A 14,031-nucleotide genomic window follows, 5' to 3' on the forward strand; every position below is an offset into this window, starting at 1 on the left:
GACAGTGATCTTATAGTGGGGCGTTGGGGCAGAGCCATGGCAGTGTTCACTGTCAGACTGTGGCGTCTCTGTGTTCCTCGGCCTCCCATGGGGATTGAGTTGCCTGTGATTGAGGCCTTGACTAGGAGCAGCAGCCACTAGACACGGTGTACGTGGTACTATCTATTAGCCTGACAGTTTTTTTTTCTTTTCTCTTTCTTTGACTGAAGGCGATGCAGGATGCAGCTTTCTCTTCAAGGGCCTTTGCCAACCACAGCAGATGGGTGGAAACCTCTCTTCGGAATAAAAACAGCTCTGAGCTTTCCCCTTTTGCTCACCATTAAAATCCCAACAAAAAAACTATTCCCGCACTGCCAAGGGAAGAAACTCCATATTTGATGGTGTTTTCATACCAACGGACTCACTCTCATTTTGCCTTCAGACCACACTCCTGTGACATCTGTCCTTTTGTTGTTCCAAAATAACGGCCAAGAACAAGATGACAAAACGTTCTGAGTGTTGTTTGGTTTCCAAGCAGTTTCATCCTAAACCGAGAAGCACCTGGATTTTATCCTAAGAAACTTGCAAAGGAAAACGCTTCATTAGGATGCACAACTGAAACCCTGCAGGATCAAGGTGATTTGAATGTAAAACAGCCAGCTTCCAGTCCTACTACTTCTCACATACTGTTCCTGCTCTGTCCTAAAGCAAGACCCCCATAGCCACATCAAAAGCCCAAAAAAGGCACTGCAACAACAGTTAAGGAGGCCGTGGATGAGATAAAGCTTAATACCAACACACATTGAACAGTCTAACTGCATACACCATGCGTTACAATCCACCACAGTGTGTCATTAGAGTTGAGCCAGGGCGCTGTATTCTTTACCAAGTACTGGAATAATTAACATGCTTATCGCTGGCACACAAAACAGCACCTGGCACCTCTATTGTTAGTTTGTTACCCAGTGTTTATAATGCAAAGTCTTAATGACTCCAATAATTTCTATGAGTGAGGGCCAACGCTGAAGAGCAATGCTTGTTAGAGTAGGGAAACAGGCAAATGTCAAGGACTTCACTCTCATTCAGAGCACTGAAGAGAGAGTATGAGAGAACCAGAAATAGATTTCAATATGCTGTAGGTAGCTCCTGAATGCAGGAAGACATTTCTGACTCCCATTTAGGAAGATGTGGGTGAAAAAATCAAGTAAATTGAAACTGGTAATTCCAATCCATTCTTATCCCCATTGTACCATCCTTAATAAGGTCAAAACATGGTTCTGCTGCTGTAAATGACTGAATTTAAGACCATTCTAAGACAATTGTGAGGGATTTGCATATAAAAAGATGTGTGATTACAGAAAAGACCTTGGCCTATATTCTGTAATTACTACAACTCCATCTGTCTTTCTGTCCTGCCTTTTAAATAATATTCAACCGTTCCTCTCCAACTATCTTTTGTCCCTCCATAAGCCATTATACGTGACAACATCTGGTGCCAGCCTGTATCTCATCAATTCACTCTTGAATGAAAGTATGCTGCTTTCAAATAATTGTTGGATATATAGGAATCCTTCTAAAAACATTAGATGAATGTATGGAAAAGCCAGAGCTCACTTTGTTTCAGTGGAGGTTTTTCCCTGATCTGTACCCAAAGCCTGACAAGATTGCAATGGCACCCCACAATTAGCCTAATCACCCTGCAGTTAGTTAGAGTGGTTCCGCGCTTGCAATATCCCAGTCCACAGCATGCATTATAACATCACAGGGCAGAATTAATCCTAACAGGTTGCAGCAATTACCTGAGCCCTAACTGTTACTAAAAGTCAGCCTGAGCCCTGACAGACGCATGAGCACAGATAACATTTGCCAGAACAGAGACACAGCAGATATTACAAGCACAAAGCTCAGATGTGACTGTGACAGTAGCCTGTCTCATTAAAGCCAGGGACGAGGGGGCCGGCTCTGGTGGAGCTGAGGAGCAGGAGGTGAGTGGAGTGACAAAGTCAAAGACAGGAGCCTTGAAAATGGAGAGAATGGAAAGATGATTGTTGTTCCTTTTCCTCATCACATCCCCCACAGAGTATTTTAATTTTACCCAGCAGCCCGAACAGAAATTGTCATTTGGATGCATCTTTAAACCTGCATACTCCCCAGGCTGAATTAGCCATTGTTTTCATGTCAAACATCTTGAAATAAATGAGTTCTGACTATGACATGGATGGAGTGTGAGATTAATCAGAGACATAATAAATAAGTTGAATCAATGCCAGGAGTCAAATCAGTTCAGACTTTGTGTCACACTGGAGAGTATGAACACCGGTGTGCACACACCCAATACGTGTCTGTGATGATGGGCTGACATGAAAACCAAATTAGAAATATGTCTCTTCCCTTAACTTGAGGACAACAAACGAATGTGACAGGCGTTCCCTTCCCTTATTTTCTTAACCTCTGCTCTATCCTGTGATGATATGCCATTCCATCTTGAGGCCCTGCTAACTCTCAATGCCAAAAGGGCAGATGCCCAGGTGCTGGTGTAGCTGAATTGCTGTTCTCAGCACACAAAGGCAATGTCGCCTGGGGAGGATGGCTCGGGAAGGGGGAGAGCTGTCAGAGTAACAGGAGAGCACCTGGGATTACTGTCAACAGTCTCCTGCACTGTCTCCCCTCGGCCTCTCCCCCACCTCCCTCCTGTCTCGTAAGATCCATGGCATTCTCATTGACATTGACCTTTAAACTCCAATTAGCTACTTAATCAGAAATTAATTATTAATATTAGAAAAACCAACAGGGCTTAGGTTGTTTGTCTCTTTCACCTCATTATCATCCACTAATGACCATCCTTGCATCTCATTTCCACAACAAAGGCTGAGGAGATGGCATTTGCACAAGAATCAGGTGATTTTTTTTGCTTTACGGGCAAACGCAAGATGGACACATTTCTCCATGCGTGTTCTATAATTCTCACCTCTGACTTTTCTTTGGAAGAGGCTCTCCCACGCTTTAAAGTCCAGTGGATTTAATCATTAAGATGTCATTAATAAGTGAGCCCTGAGCTGCATAAGAGCACCGCATCCACTTCTGAACTCAGTCCCCACATGCCCTAATTCAGTGTGAAACGGTTGACAGGGAAGTGTGACAATGGCTCCCGGAAAAAAACAACCGTTCATGGCAGAAAAGGGACATGCACACTAGTCAGCGCTGTCTTTTTCACACACGCACACTCACACTCACACACTTGTTTAATTATTTGTCATCTTCTGTTAGGCATCACATGGTGAAACAATCCCAGAGGCTTCCATGGAAACACTCCTGAGTATTGGCCACTAAATAAATGGCTTTTGGATTTTTCAACACTCTCCTTTGACTAAACAAGATGTTTGGGATGCACTGACAGAGCCAGAGGTGCACCGTGTGGCAGCATAATAAATATGACTCAGCTATCCAATAATTGGTAAAGCTCCCCTGTCAATTATCCTTGATATTGTGTTTCATCGGCTAAATCTACGGACTACCAATGGGTCAATTTATTCAACTTTTTGGTTCCCTTACCCTATTAAATCGGGGGATTTATGCAAAATAACTCTTTGCTTGTGTAATTCATTTTAATGCATCCTGGTGGCATTATCAGCCCAGTCTAGCATTCTAAAGAGAGGACGCGTAGAAAAGTCTTAATATGTACCTTCTTAAACAAGTGTCAGAGTGGAGCAGATGTTGTCCTCCTCTCAGATTTGCTTTCTATTTTTCGAGAAGCTTATATAGATTTAGGGGATCAGTTTGAGGTTTATATTTTTGCTCCCCTCTACATTATCCCCTTCACTTCTCTTGAGACCTCCCTCCCCTCCAAACCCTCAGTCATCAGTCCATGCTTGCTCTCACCAGTGCGGAAACACAAGCCAGGCTGAAAAGTACAACAATACGGAGTTGACAAGGAGTGATAGCAGAAGGCTGACACAGTGAGAGGATTAGGAAGATGATAATATGAGTGGGAATGTGTTCTCTTTAAATAGAACTCTCTCCGGGCCTTCACAATGGCTTAAAGTTTGCACATTACAGAGACAGCTGGGCATTTACTGCTCTTGTGCAAAATCATGTCATCATATCAAATCACTGGCGTGGGGTCGGCCCCCAGGGCACGTTCAGGAAAGGCTTCTGTTCGCCGTTTGGTAACAAAGCTGGAACATTTGTTTTAATGACTTTAGAATTTTTGCCTTTTAATCATCAACATAGCACTTGATGTTGATGAGTCATATCATGCTTTGGTTAAAAACATCTCCCCGACAGAGGAGAGTAGCCCCTTGACATCTGTGGTTATTTGATATTGTGGAGAGCAGAACAGCCATGTTGGCTGAAGAGCTGCTCTGACGGCACAGACTCAGGTCCATGAGATGCGACCCAAACAAGTGAGCAAAGCTGGAAAGCTCAAGAGCCCACAGGTGTTTCCCTTGCGCTGCATTCATTGTGCTGAAGCCATCCTCTCTCTCTCTCTCTCTCTCTCTCTCTCTCTCTCTCCCTGTCCACCAGTGCTCAACACAAAACAACACGAGCAATGTGCCACTGTGCTACTTTAAAGTCTGGGCTCATAATTGCGGTTGATTTACAAAATACGATAACTAAATGCTACATCATTTCATAATGGCTTAGAGTAATTATCTCCGCATATTGTCAATCACTGGAGATGGAAGATTAAGGAAGAGACTGTGGTGTGTTTTATTTTTTGTTTTGTTTTGTTTTGTTTTGATGACATGTTTTTGACGGAGCTTTCTTAATTTGAATTAATTAGTATTCATAAAATCGCTGAGGTGTATGTCACTGCACACAAACATGAAGCTTGTAAGATTTGTGCTGTTACAACCCCCTTTGTTCTCCCACAGCTAAATTTCATTTAAAAAAAAAAGCTTGCCATGTTAAATGAAGTCAATGGAAATGCATTTTCCAATTAGTCTTATCTAGCAAGTCTGACACTTACTGTAAAGAAAGTGAACCTTACCTTAATGTGTGTGTGTGTGTGTGTGTGTGTGTGTGTGTGTGTGTGTGTGTGTGTGTGTGTGTGTGTGTGTGTGTGTGTGTGTGTGTGTGTGTGTGTGTGTGTGTGCGCGCGCGTGCGTGCGTGCGTGCGTGCATGCGTGCGTGTGTACACTTGCAGCAGCCCTCAAGTTGAGGCGTTGGATTCATGGTTGGTGATGGATTAGCTTTAGGTTTGGATGTAAAGGTTGAGGTAAGGCATGTACTGATGCTTAAAGCTGCTTATCAGTATGTAAGCATGTTTTTTAGCCGGTTAAGTGCAAATTATGTACATGTTATATCACAGTCAATGCATACCAGCTTTACGGAGCATGACGTCGGTTGTGACTGATTTCCTATAGCTCCTGGGCAGCCATCAGGTTCAGTATATGTCAGTGGAGTAATTAGATCTACTTGCAGGGACTAAGCGTACTCGATACGGGTGATCCATCACAACATCTATTTCCCTGCCTTCATTTTTTTCCCTGCAGGTTACATTGTCACTGGTCAGTTCATGCAGATGCAGGGAGGGACAGTTTTGTTTTGCATTTTAAACGGTTGCTTTGAAACCTTGGACTTACTTATATGCACCAACAACAGAGGCCTTTAAAATACTTTCTGTCTACAACAGCATCAGAATTGAACAATGACGTAAGTAACTGAAAATAATGATGAATTTGTGCTCTCCGTGATTTTCACAAGCATGATTCAAGACTTTGCAAATTGATTTTCATGCTGCTGTGAAATGAATAGAAACCGGTGGCTGCTCATGGGAGAGAGAAAATCTATGACATCCAGGTCAGCAGTACATTTGTAGTAAATGAGCTACACCATGCAAAACATAAGAATATGTGGATTAAATGTAATCAGAGAGCAGACCGTCTTCATAATGATAGAAGTACATGTATATGCGTTTATCTTTGTGTTTGCACACTGACACAAGTGTTTCTTCAAGTATGTGAGTTGCATACCTGCCTGCGTATAACACTGCACGACTCACAAGGTTGAATAAAGCAAGAGCCACAGTTTAGCCTCCTGTAATAATCCTGAATAACATGTAGCAGAGATTATAGCGCGTCACTGTATGGTATATTCAGTGGACATCTCATCCTTTCCATCTCAGAGCTGTTCTGACACATCATCCCTTGTGCCCACTCCATGGCTGACTGGGTTTGAGAAAAAGAGAGATTGCGAAAGCAAGACAGAGAGATTGACAGAAAAGCCGAGACAGAGATTGAGTGATATGTATGCTCGCGTGGTTACATTGATGTTCACATGTACTCAGGCACATACTCCCTCACTCATGTCGCTGAATAAGCCATTAGAAAAGACACATACACACTAAAGCAGAATCCCAAACAGCATTCTGACTCTGTTCAAACAAAGATATGAGGACCGTGTTGTCTCACCTGCAATTGAATACACACCACAGCCAATGTTGCACATGTCTGGACATATTTGGACATCGCCGTACCTTGTCATAGCAATGATCAACCTCCACAAACTCGTGGGCCCACAGATGGCGAGATCAGTAGACCGCCAGACAAAGTGTGAACCAAAAGGCCATCATACAATCAACGCGCTCACTCCATTAACATGCTAATTAGGCGCAGCTAGCCAAAATGTGGCCACCTGAGAGCTGCTGCCAGTGTGTGTGTCAGCTAAGACACTTTTCCTCTCCATGTTTGTGAATGGTGGATGTGTCACAGTAAATGCTGCGCCTGATGCATCAGCCAGACTCCCCTTGAATGTGTTATTTTAGGTGAAAAAAAAAATCAAATTCACCAGAGAACTTCTGCGTTGTTCCTGCCAACACTGACGCATCCCTGCCTCACTAGAGTCAGACACGCTGGCATACTGAGCACTTTTGGCAGACTGGTGAAATCTGTACTTTGAAGTCATTTGTCTTGAATTAAGTGATTTTATGTCCGGCATTGTGCAGTGGTAAGACAGCTGATTCACATGCAAAAAGCCTTGGACAGAGCAGAGGCTGAGCATGTTTGGAGGACAAGCTCCTTAGATGCCAATCACTGGTCTCTGCTTTTTAAATCCTAAATGTAAATGGAAATTATTGTGTGCTATCAGTCATCTTGTGGAGGATCTGTTGATGATAATGATACATTATTAAGAGTAATAGCATTTACCAGCATGCCCATTAGTTTGATACAAAACAGACACAATAAGATACATTAAACTCTAAAAAAAAAAAAAAAAAAACCTCCTCTGGAATCACACATCATGACTCAGACTTGTTTCCAAAAGCAAAACAAAAAAATCCTGATGTATCATTTCTCATAAATGATAAAAATGAGCTGTTCATTTCTCATGAAGTCCAGTCAGTCATGAGAAGCTGTCAAGATGCAGGTTTAGACAACAGGCCTTCCGTCAAAGCTGTTATAGCTATAAACACTCATCACTATTGCCATGTTACATCACGACTGTTGGAACAGCAATAATCGATCTGATGGCAGCAAGAAAAACATGTTTTTCGTCTCCCCCTCGAGGCACACAGCACAAACACACACAACTCAAAGCAGATGGTTTTTCACGAGATGCACTACATAAATACAAATATAATACAGACAGTGAGCATGTTGTGTGGTGACCCCCGCTGAGTGTGTGTGTGTGTTTGTGTTATGCACTATGTGTGTTTTTCAAAGTTTGTCTAGCTAGATCAGGCGAGTTCCAGTTCATGAAAAAGTGTTGTGTGCAGTAAAGCCTAATGCAGTGCCTTTTAAAGCGGGGTCCCCGTGGGGGCTCTAGGGGCCCCAGCTAAATGAGAAACAGTTTAATTTCACTATTATTTCAGTCCCTGGATGATAGCACAATAGGAGCATGTATTACTGTAATCTGTTCTCATTAGAGATGTTGCTATCCTACTGACATCCAGAGCAGACACTTGCACAGATGTGTGGCCAAATTAAAGCCAGAGAGAGAAAGAAAGAGGGAGAGAGGGGTGATCCTTGGGACCGAAGACCATCAAATAAGAGTCTGGTCTAATGTAGACCGAATCTATCTGGGGGAAGCTGATATTAAAAGTTTGAGGAGCACTTTCCTTTCATATGAGGTTCTAAAGGTCTTTCGTGTTCATTGTGTTGCCAGCGGTGAATAACCTTGTGAACTGCGGTTTGATCCATCACAGCTAGATGTACTGACACGCAGCAAATAATAACGCTCCGGCAGAGTGCAATGCTCGCAGAGATAGCCTTGTGACCCGGGTACAACTCATAAACTGCAGTGCGGCATCAGCTGTATAAATATCACATAGTCGTCCCCATGTTTCCTTACACGGATGAATATTTTATCCCTAGAAACCTTCGGGTGCGTGTTGTGCAAATTAAAGATGCGCTTCAAATGGCGCATCGTCTGTAATAACATCTGCCGGGCAACGTGGTGCATTATGAACAGCCTGTGTCATATTTAAACCAATATTTAATAAAGCTGTGGAAAAAAACAACACACATCACTGGAGTCATATGGGTGACAGTACCGGGACGCAGATGTCACCTCAAGGCTGCAGAAAAACTACTAAAATAGGCAAAACAGTCTTATCGAGAGAAAAATTCATCGCTTAAAGTTGAGACTTGTACTCACCCCTTTTGAACATTTTGCAGGCCTAGGTGTATTTTGTCTGTTGTCCTCGGAGAATCATCTATTCTTATATTCCAGACTTTAAACTTGTGCGCGTAGTTTTGAAGTTGATCCGGAGCCTTTCGTGGCTCGATCGAGTGAATGTCAGTTGTCACTCCTCCGGATTTTCTTGCGATCCACTGTGTTGAGTTGCAACCGCAGGCTGCCGTGCTCTTAGATGAAGACTGACAATAAACAATAATCTCCTTTCCCCCCCCACCCCAACAAAGTCTGACAGACCTCGGCCGGACCTGAGAAAAATTAGGCGGCAATCATTGCGAAACACAAGCACTAAAATGATCCGCCTCAGTCCGAAATAACGGTAACTCCAGCATGTGTGTGTGTGTGTGTGTGTATGTGCGAGGAGCACAAACGCACAGTGGTCCGATACAACCTCTGATAGCCAAGTCGTCTTTTTTCTCAAGACGCAAATGACCGTGGATGCTGCAAATCAGTTCTGGGGCAAGTCGACGGTGAACACAGGCAGTCTCCAACAAAAGGGGAAAAAAATACAGATATTGAAATCCAAGTGGCCAATCTCAAATTCTCCTCTCGGTGCTTCACAGCCGCTCAAATCGCATCATATTCGTTAAAATCTCTAATTAACATAAGTTATTTGGATTCACATTCCGCCTCTGATGTCGGATTATAAACGCAGACTCCTCAAATCCTCCTTAATAATGTAGACTTTGATGCCTTCGGTTTCCTTAAACCCCCCTTTTCAGCTCTCCTCTCCACTCGTAATTGTTACATTTCTGTGATCTTGTCTGTGTAGATCTCTCTGCTTTCCACCTATGAATCAGAGCTCGCTGATGCGCTCAAGGAGGGAGAAAGTGTGTTGTACCGCCTCAGCCCCTCCACCGGGCAGCATCCTGCTCCATCCATCTCACTGCCTCTGCCCCTGTCTGCGCCAGCCTCAGACACGCTGCTCCCTGACACCAGAGGTCTTCATGATAGTCAATGTGATTTTAACACAAGTGCATTAAACTTACATAGATACAACCAGCCACACACTGAGCATCGCGGGATAGGCTATTTGTGATGTCCCCCAATCTTTCATTCTCTCCCACTGCTTTCATAAAATAAAGTGATTTGCTGATCAAATAGCCTAATGCAAATCAAGCACACTCTCATAGTCTATAAGTTATTGCATTAGATAAACTCTCTCTCTCTCTCTCTCTCTCTCTCTCTCTCTCTCTCTCTCTCTCTCTCTCTCTCTCTCTCTCTCTCTCATTTCTTTTTTATTTTATCTTATTGTAAAGCACTAGCTGTATAAAACTGTCTCATTTTATTACTTATGCCATAAAATTATATTGATAGGCCCGTATGAATTTTGTTTAATTTGTCTTGATGTAGCCTATTAAGTAGCCTAAGCTATAGCCTATTAATTGTTTAGTGTTGTTCATTTCTGTCTTTTTGTTGTCTTTATTTTCTTTTTTATATTCTGACCCACTTATTTTTTTAATCTTTGTTCATAAAGCACTTTGAAAATATTTGTCCTAAATTGGCCATGTTTATTTTGTTTTGGCTTGTTTTCGTTTATTTTATCTTATTTATGTGGTATAATTTGACATAGGCTACTGTCACTGTTTCCAGTGATGGCCACTGCACTTTAGCCCATAGCCTAGAACCTTTAAATAGCCTACACCGTGATGGTCCGCTCCTGTCCCCCTGTCCCGTTCACTGGCATCAGTTACATCGGTGCGCGACTTCCGTCCCCTGTTCTCTTCGATCGATTGGTTTCCCCTTTTTGTTCCTCACATGTTTTATGTTTGGGAGAAGAAAACATGGCTGCGCCCTCGAGTGAAGTCCAGATTGTTCCTGCCAAAAAGCCCACAGGTAAATATGAACGTAGGGAATGAGGTGTTCAGCACGAGAGGCGGAGAGGCGGTGAAATGTAGAATAGCCTCGGGGACGGGAGCTCTTACAGGAGACTGACTTCCGCTTCAAGGCGGCGCTGCGACACTCAGCGATACTGAGCTCTAGCTACAGTGTTATCATGATGTCGAGGCTGCATGGCTTTTACTGTAGCTGGCCAGCTGTCTTCATTGTAATCAGCTTACATGATAAAAACAGGCTTATTTAGCCTCATAACTAGAGTCCAGGTCGAGTTCACGTGACTATGTGAAAGATGCCATGTTTCATGTTGTGTGATTAGTGTCAGTGTCTGCCTATTAAAACACTGAAATGAGATAGGATGAACTAGAAATAAGACATCTCCTCCAATGATACAATATGACAGTTTAGGTGACGTATTTAGCCTACTTCTGTTCTATTGAATTGCAGTGGTGGGCTACGTTAAAGCCCATGTAGGATGTAGGCCTATAGCCTCGTTTATAGCCTAGTTGGTAGGCTACTAGGCAGCCATCCTTTTCCACAGTGTGACATCACATAGCCTACAGAGGATTAGCTACATTGATTCTTTCAGGCAAGGCAAGGCAAGGCAATTTTATTTGTATAGCCCGTTTTTACAAACAGTTTGTCTCAAAGGGCTTTACATGGCATCATAACAACATCCTCTGGCCTTAGACCCCTCACATCAACTGAGGAAAAACTCCATAGAAAACCCTTTTAACTCATTGAGTGCCAACCACGTAATTTCTCGTTTTTCGTTCCCATGCGTTGAGTGCCGAAAACGTAATTTTACGTTTTTTGCTTTTTTTTTTAAATTATGAAAATAGACACTTTAATACACATTATATGTAAATTTGGGGACTCTACGACGAGGAGAACTGAAATAGATGACGATCAAAGTCACATGACAGCTCATGATCTGGAAGTTTTTATCATAACTCGGCTTCTGCAAACGAGTTCTGCATGCAGATGCAGCGCAGCTGCTCTGCTCTCACCCGCGCTGCTGCTCCAGCTGCTCGAGCTGCTCGGAGCTGAACCAGGAAGCTCTCAGCCGACAGTCCGCCCGGTCTTCAGCTGGAGCAACACCGTGTCCTCCCCAAAGTCCTCCCGCGGTAAAATCTGATGGTCTCTGGACCAAAGCAGACCGGCATCACCGACCCGTACCACAGAAGGACCGCGACCACCGGCGGGACCGGTCTTCCCGAGCCGCGGTGGCCGACTGACCCTCACGCTCCGCGGGGAGAAGCTGTGACACGGCACGGTGCGTCTGTGTTATTGTTGTTTAGTGGCGCCCCCCCCCCGCCCCCGATGGTGGTTTTGTGAATAGAACAACAACTGTTGTATATATTTATCTTATACGAGCCCTTTGATCCAGAAATGCGAGTGTCAGAAGAGCGACAGACACAAACAGCGCACCTTTCATAAAAGACGCTGTATCTCCTTTTCTAGAAAAAAAGGAGGGATTTTGGTGAAACCCAGCCATGTTTAGCTTGACTTTTCTCAGGAACGGAGGCACGTAGAAACAAACGGTTTGTGGCCACTTGAAGCATTAAGGTAAACCTTTCAATTGAGCCACAGTATGTGTTGGTGGCAATAATATAGAATACACTGTGGCTCTACATAAAAAGTCAAAAATGGTCTAAATTGCCGGTACACTAAAACTTTGGAAAGGAGCGCGACACTCAATGAGTTAAGAGGGAAATGCAGACAATGCAGGCGGCGGTTGGTGCAGGAAGATGGAGCTCCGGTGGATCTGTGGAAACACGAGACACCAAAGCCAAACTACAAAGTGCAACAGATAATGATAATGACAAACGTTTTCCAACATAATGTCAAATAATCCATCATCACTTTCATTTATTCATTTTCTGCTCTTGAAAGGACAACACAAAACACAAGGAAAATCGTTTTGGGTTAGAGTCTAACCCAAAACAATTTCCTTAGACCATATCTATGTCCTGCTGCACTGGCACTGCACTACGGTAACAGGAGCTCTTTGCAGACACTACAGTTCTTAGTTGGGTCCTGCTTTCAAAATGTCAATAGGACCAAGGGGGCAGTTGTCGGTCTGTGAAGTGAAGCTCGCTTCCGCGTTTTCAAAAAACTGCAATCCCCTCGGCTTCCTCTGGGGGCTGGTACCAGAAGGGAGCATTCTCCATAGACCCCCATGTTAAAATAGCCGACTTTACATCCTCAATAAACATGATCGAAGCCTGGTACCATTACGTTTTTTGGTCTCAACCGATAGTTTCTACCCCCGCACACACTCTGAGGGGGGTGAATTTTTTAAAGTTTTACTTTTATTAAGTTAAAATTCTGGCCAATTAGGGCGCGGAAACGTTGAGTGACAGGTACGGAGACCGCTGCTTCGAGGCCAGTGGGCGGGTTCTCGGCCGGCTAACGGCCGCACCTCTCCAAATATGGCAAGTCAAATCCAACACGGCGCGGTTCAAACCCCCTGTAGTAGCGGCACAAAACAGACTCCCCCAAACCAATGGGTGACGTCACGGGTGCTACGTCCATTCTTTATACAGTCTATGAATAGGACAGAGGCAGTCCAAATGGGATGAACTGCCAACATGTTTTACACATTGCAAGTCATCTGTACAACGATTGACATGATTCAGTAGGCTACTATTGACAGAAGTGAAAGCTGTTGATGATCCCAGTGGCCCTCTTCTAGGACGGGCCTGCAAAACAGCTGAAAAGGGAAAAAGATGTTTTTTAAAATCAAGTCTAGTAGCCTTTCCCACTGGCCAAAAAATCTGTTTAAACCCGCTAACAATCGGCTTTTGGTGGCAGTGGGAAAGGCGCACTAAACGACTCGGCAAGCGACGCGGGTTAAAATCGCCTTTAAAGGGTTAATCGGCTCGGCTCCGAACGGCTTGCAGTGGGAACGCCAGACCCGGGTCAATGGGGTCAACCCGCTAATTTACGTGACGACGTTGAGCGTTACGTGACGCCACGTCATCGCGCCGGTCGCGTCTCATATCACGTACCAAAACAAAGCTCTGCTCTCACTCGAGACTGGGATCATAAGATCAAAGAACACTGACCGAAAACGATTGAAAAAAAAGAAAAGAAACGACAGTGTGTTTAACTGACGTGTTGTGCCGCAGACGAACCGTCATATGGCCGTGGCAGGCTCGCTGTCCTCCGCGGTCCTGGTGCTCCGCAGGTCGGCCGACAGACCTCCGCGGCAGGCGGCTGTGGCATGACTCGCACCACGAATGAGAGCGGGGCAACATGGTTGCTCTGAGACTCGGCTCATTTTGGTCAATGGGAAAGGGGCCAAATGCCGATTGTTAGCGGGTCGACCCACGTTTAAAAAACCTGCGTCGACCCGCTAATTTTAGTGGGAAAACGACTTAGGTAAGATGGAATTTGATAGAAGTTCTGCCTGAAAAGCAGTCACATTTTTGTAGAAAAAGTAATCTAACGATATGAATGAGGTATTCTGAGGTATTATTTGGACTTTACACCAAACCAGCATAATGTTGAAAGTCTTGCTGTCAGCAATGGGGGTACAGGTTGATCAAAAAGCACGAGTCACAAATAGCACAC

General features: G+C 44.0%; 2 protein-coding genes across 2 annotated transcripts in view; one reads left to right on the forward strand and one right to left on the reverse strand.

Moving 5' to 3' along the window:
- Positions 1-8,813, reverse strand: part of rtn4rl1b (reticulon 4 receptor-like 1b) — a gene marked incomplete at its 3' end in the record, with an annotated part of 150,519 nt that extends 141,706 nt beyond the window's left edge. The window contains exon 1 of the mRNA XM_083985423.1: positions 8,578-8,813. Within this exon, the coding sequence (XP_083841549.1) occupies positions 8,578-8,590 (13 nt within the window). The 5' untranslated portion in view covers positions 8,591-8,813. The remainder of the gene's footprint in view (positions 1-8,577) is intronic.
- Positions 8,814-10,335: 1,522 nt separating this feature from the next.
- dph1 (diphthamide biosynthesis 1) overlaps positions 10,336-14,031 on the forward strand; it is a 59,765-nt gene continuing 56,069 nt past the window's right edge. Inside the window, exon 1 of the mRNA XM_083985424.1 lies at positions 10,336-10,452. Coding sequence (XP_083841550.1) covers positions 10,401-10,452 — 52 coding nt within the window. The 5' untranslated portion in view covers positions 10,336-10,400. The remainder of the gene's footprint in view (positions 10,453-14,031) is intronic.

The sequence above is a fragment of the Trachurus trachurus genome (genome assembly GCF_905171665.1).
Source record: "Trachurus trachurus genome assembly, chromosome: 13".
NCBI lineage: Eukaryota > Metazoa > Chordata > Actinopteri > Carangiformes > Carangidae > Trachurus > Trachurus trachurus.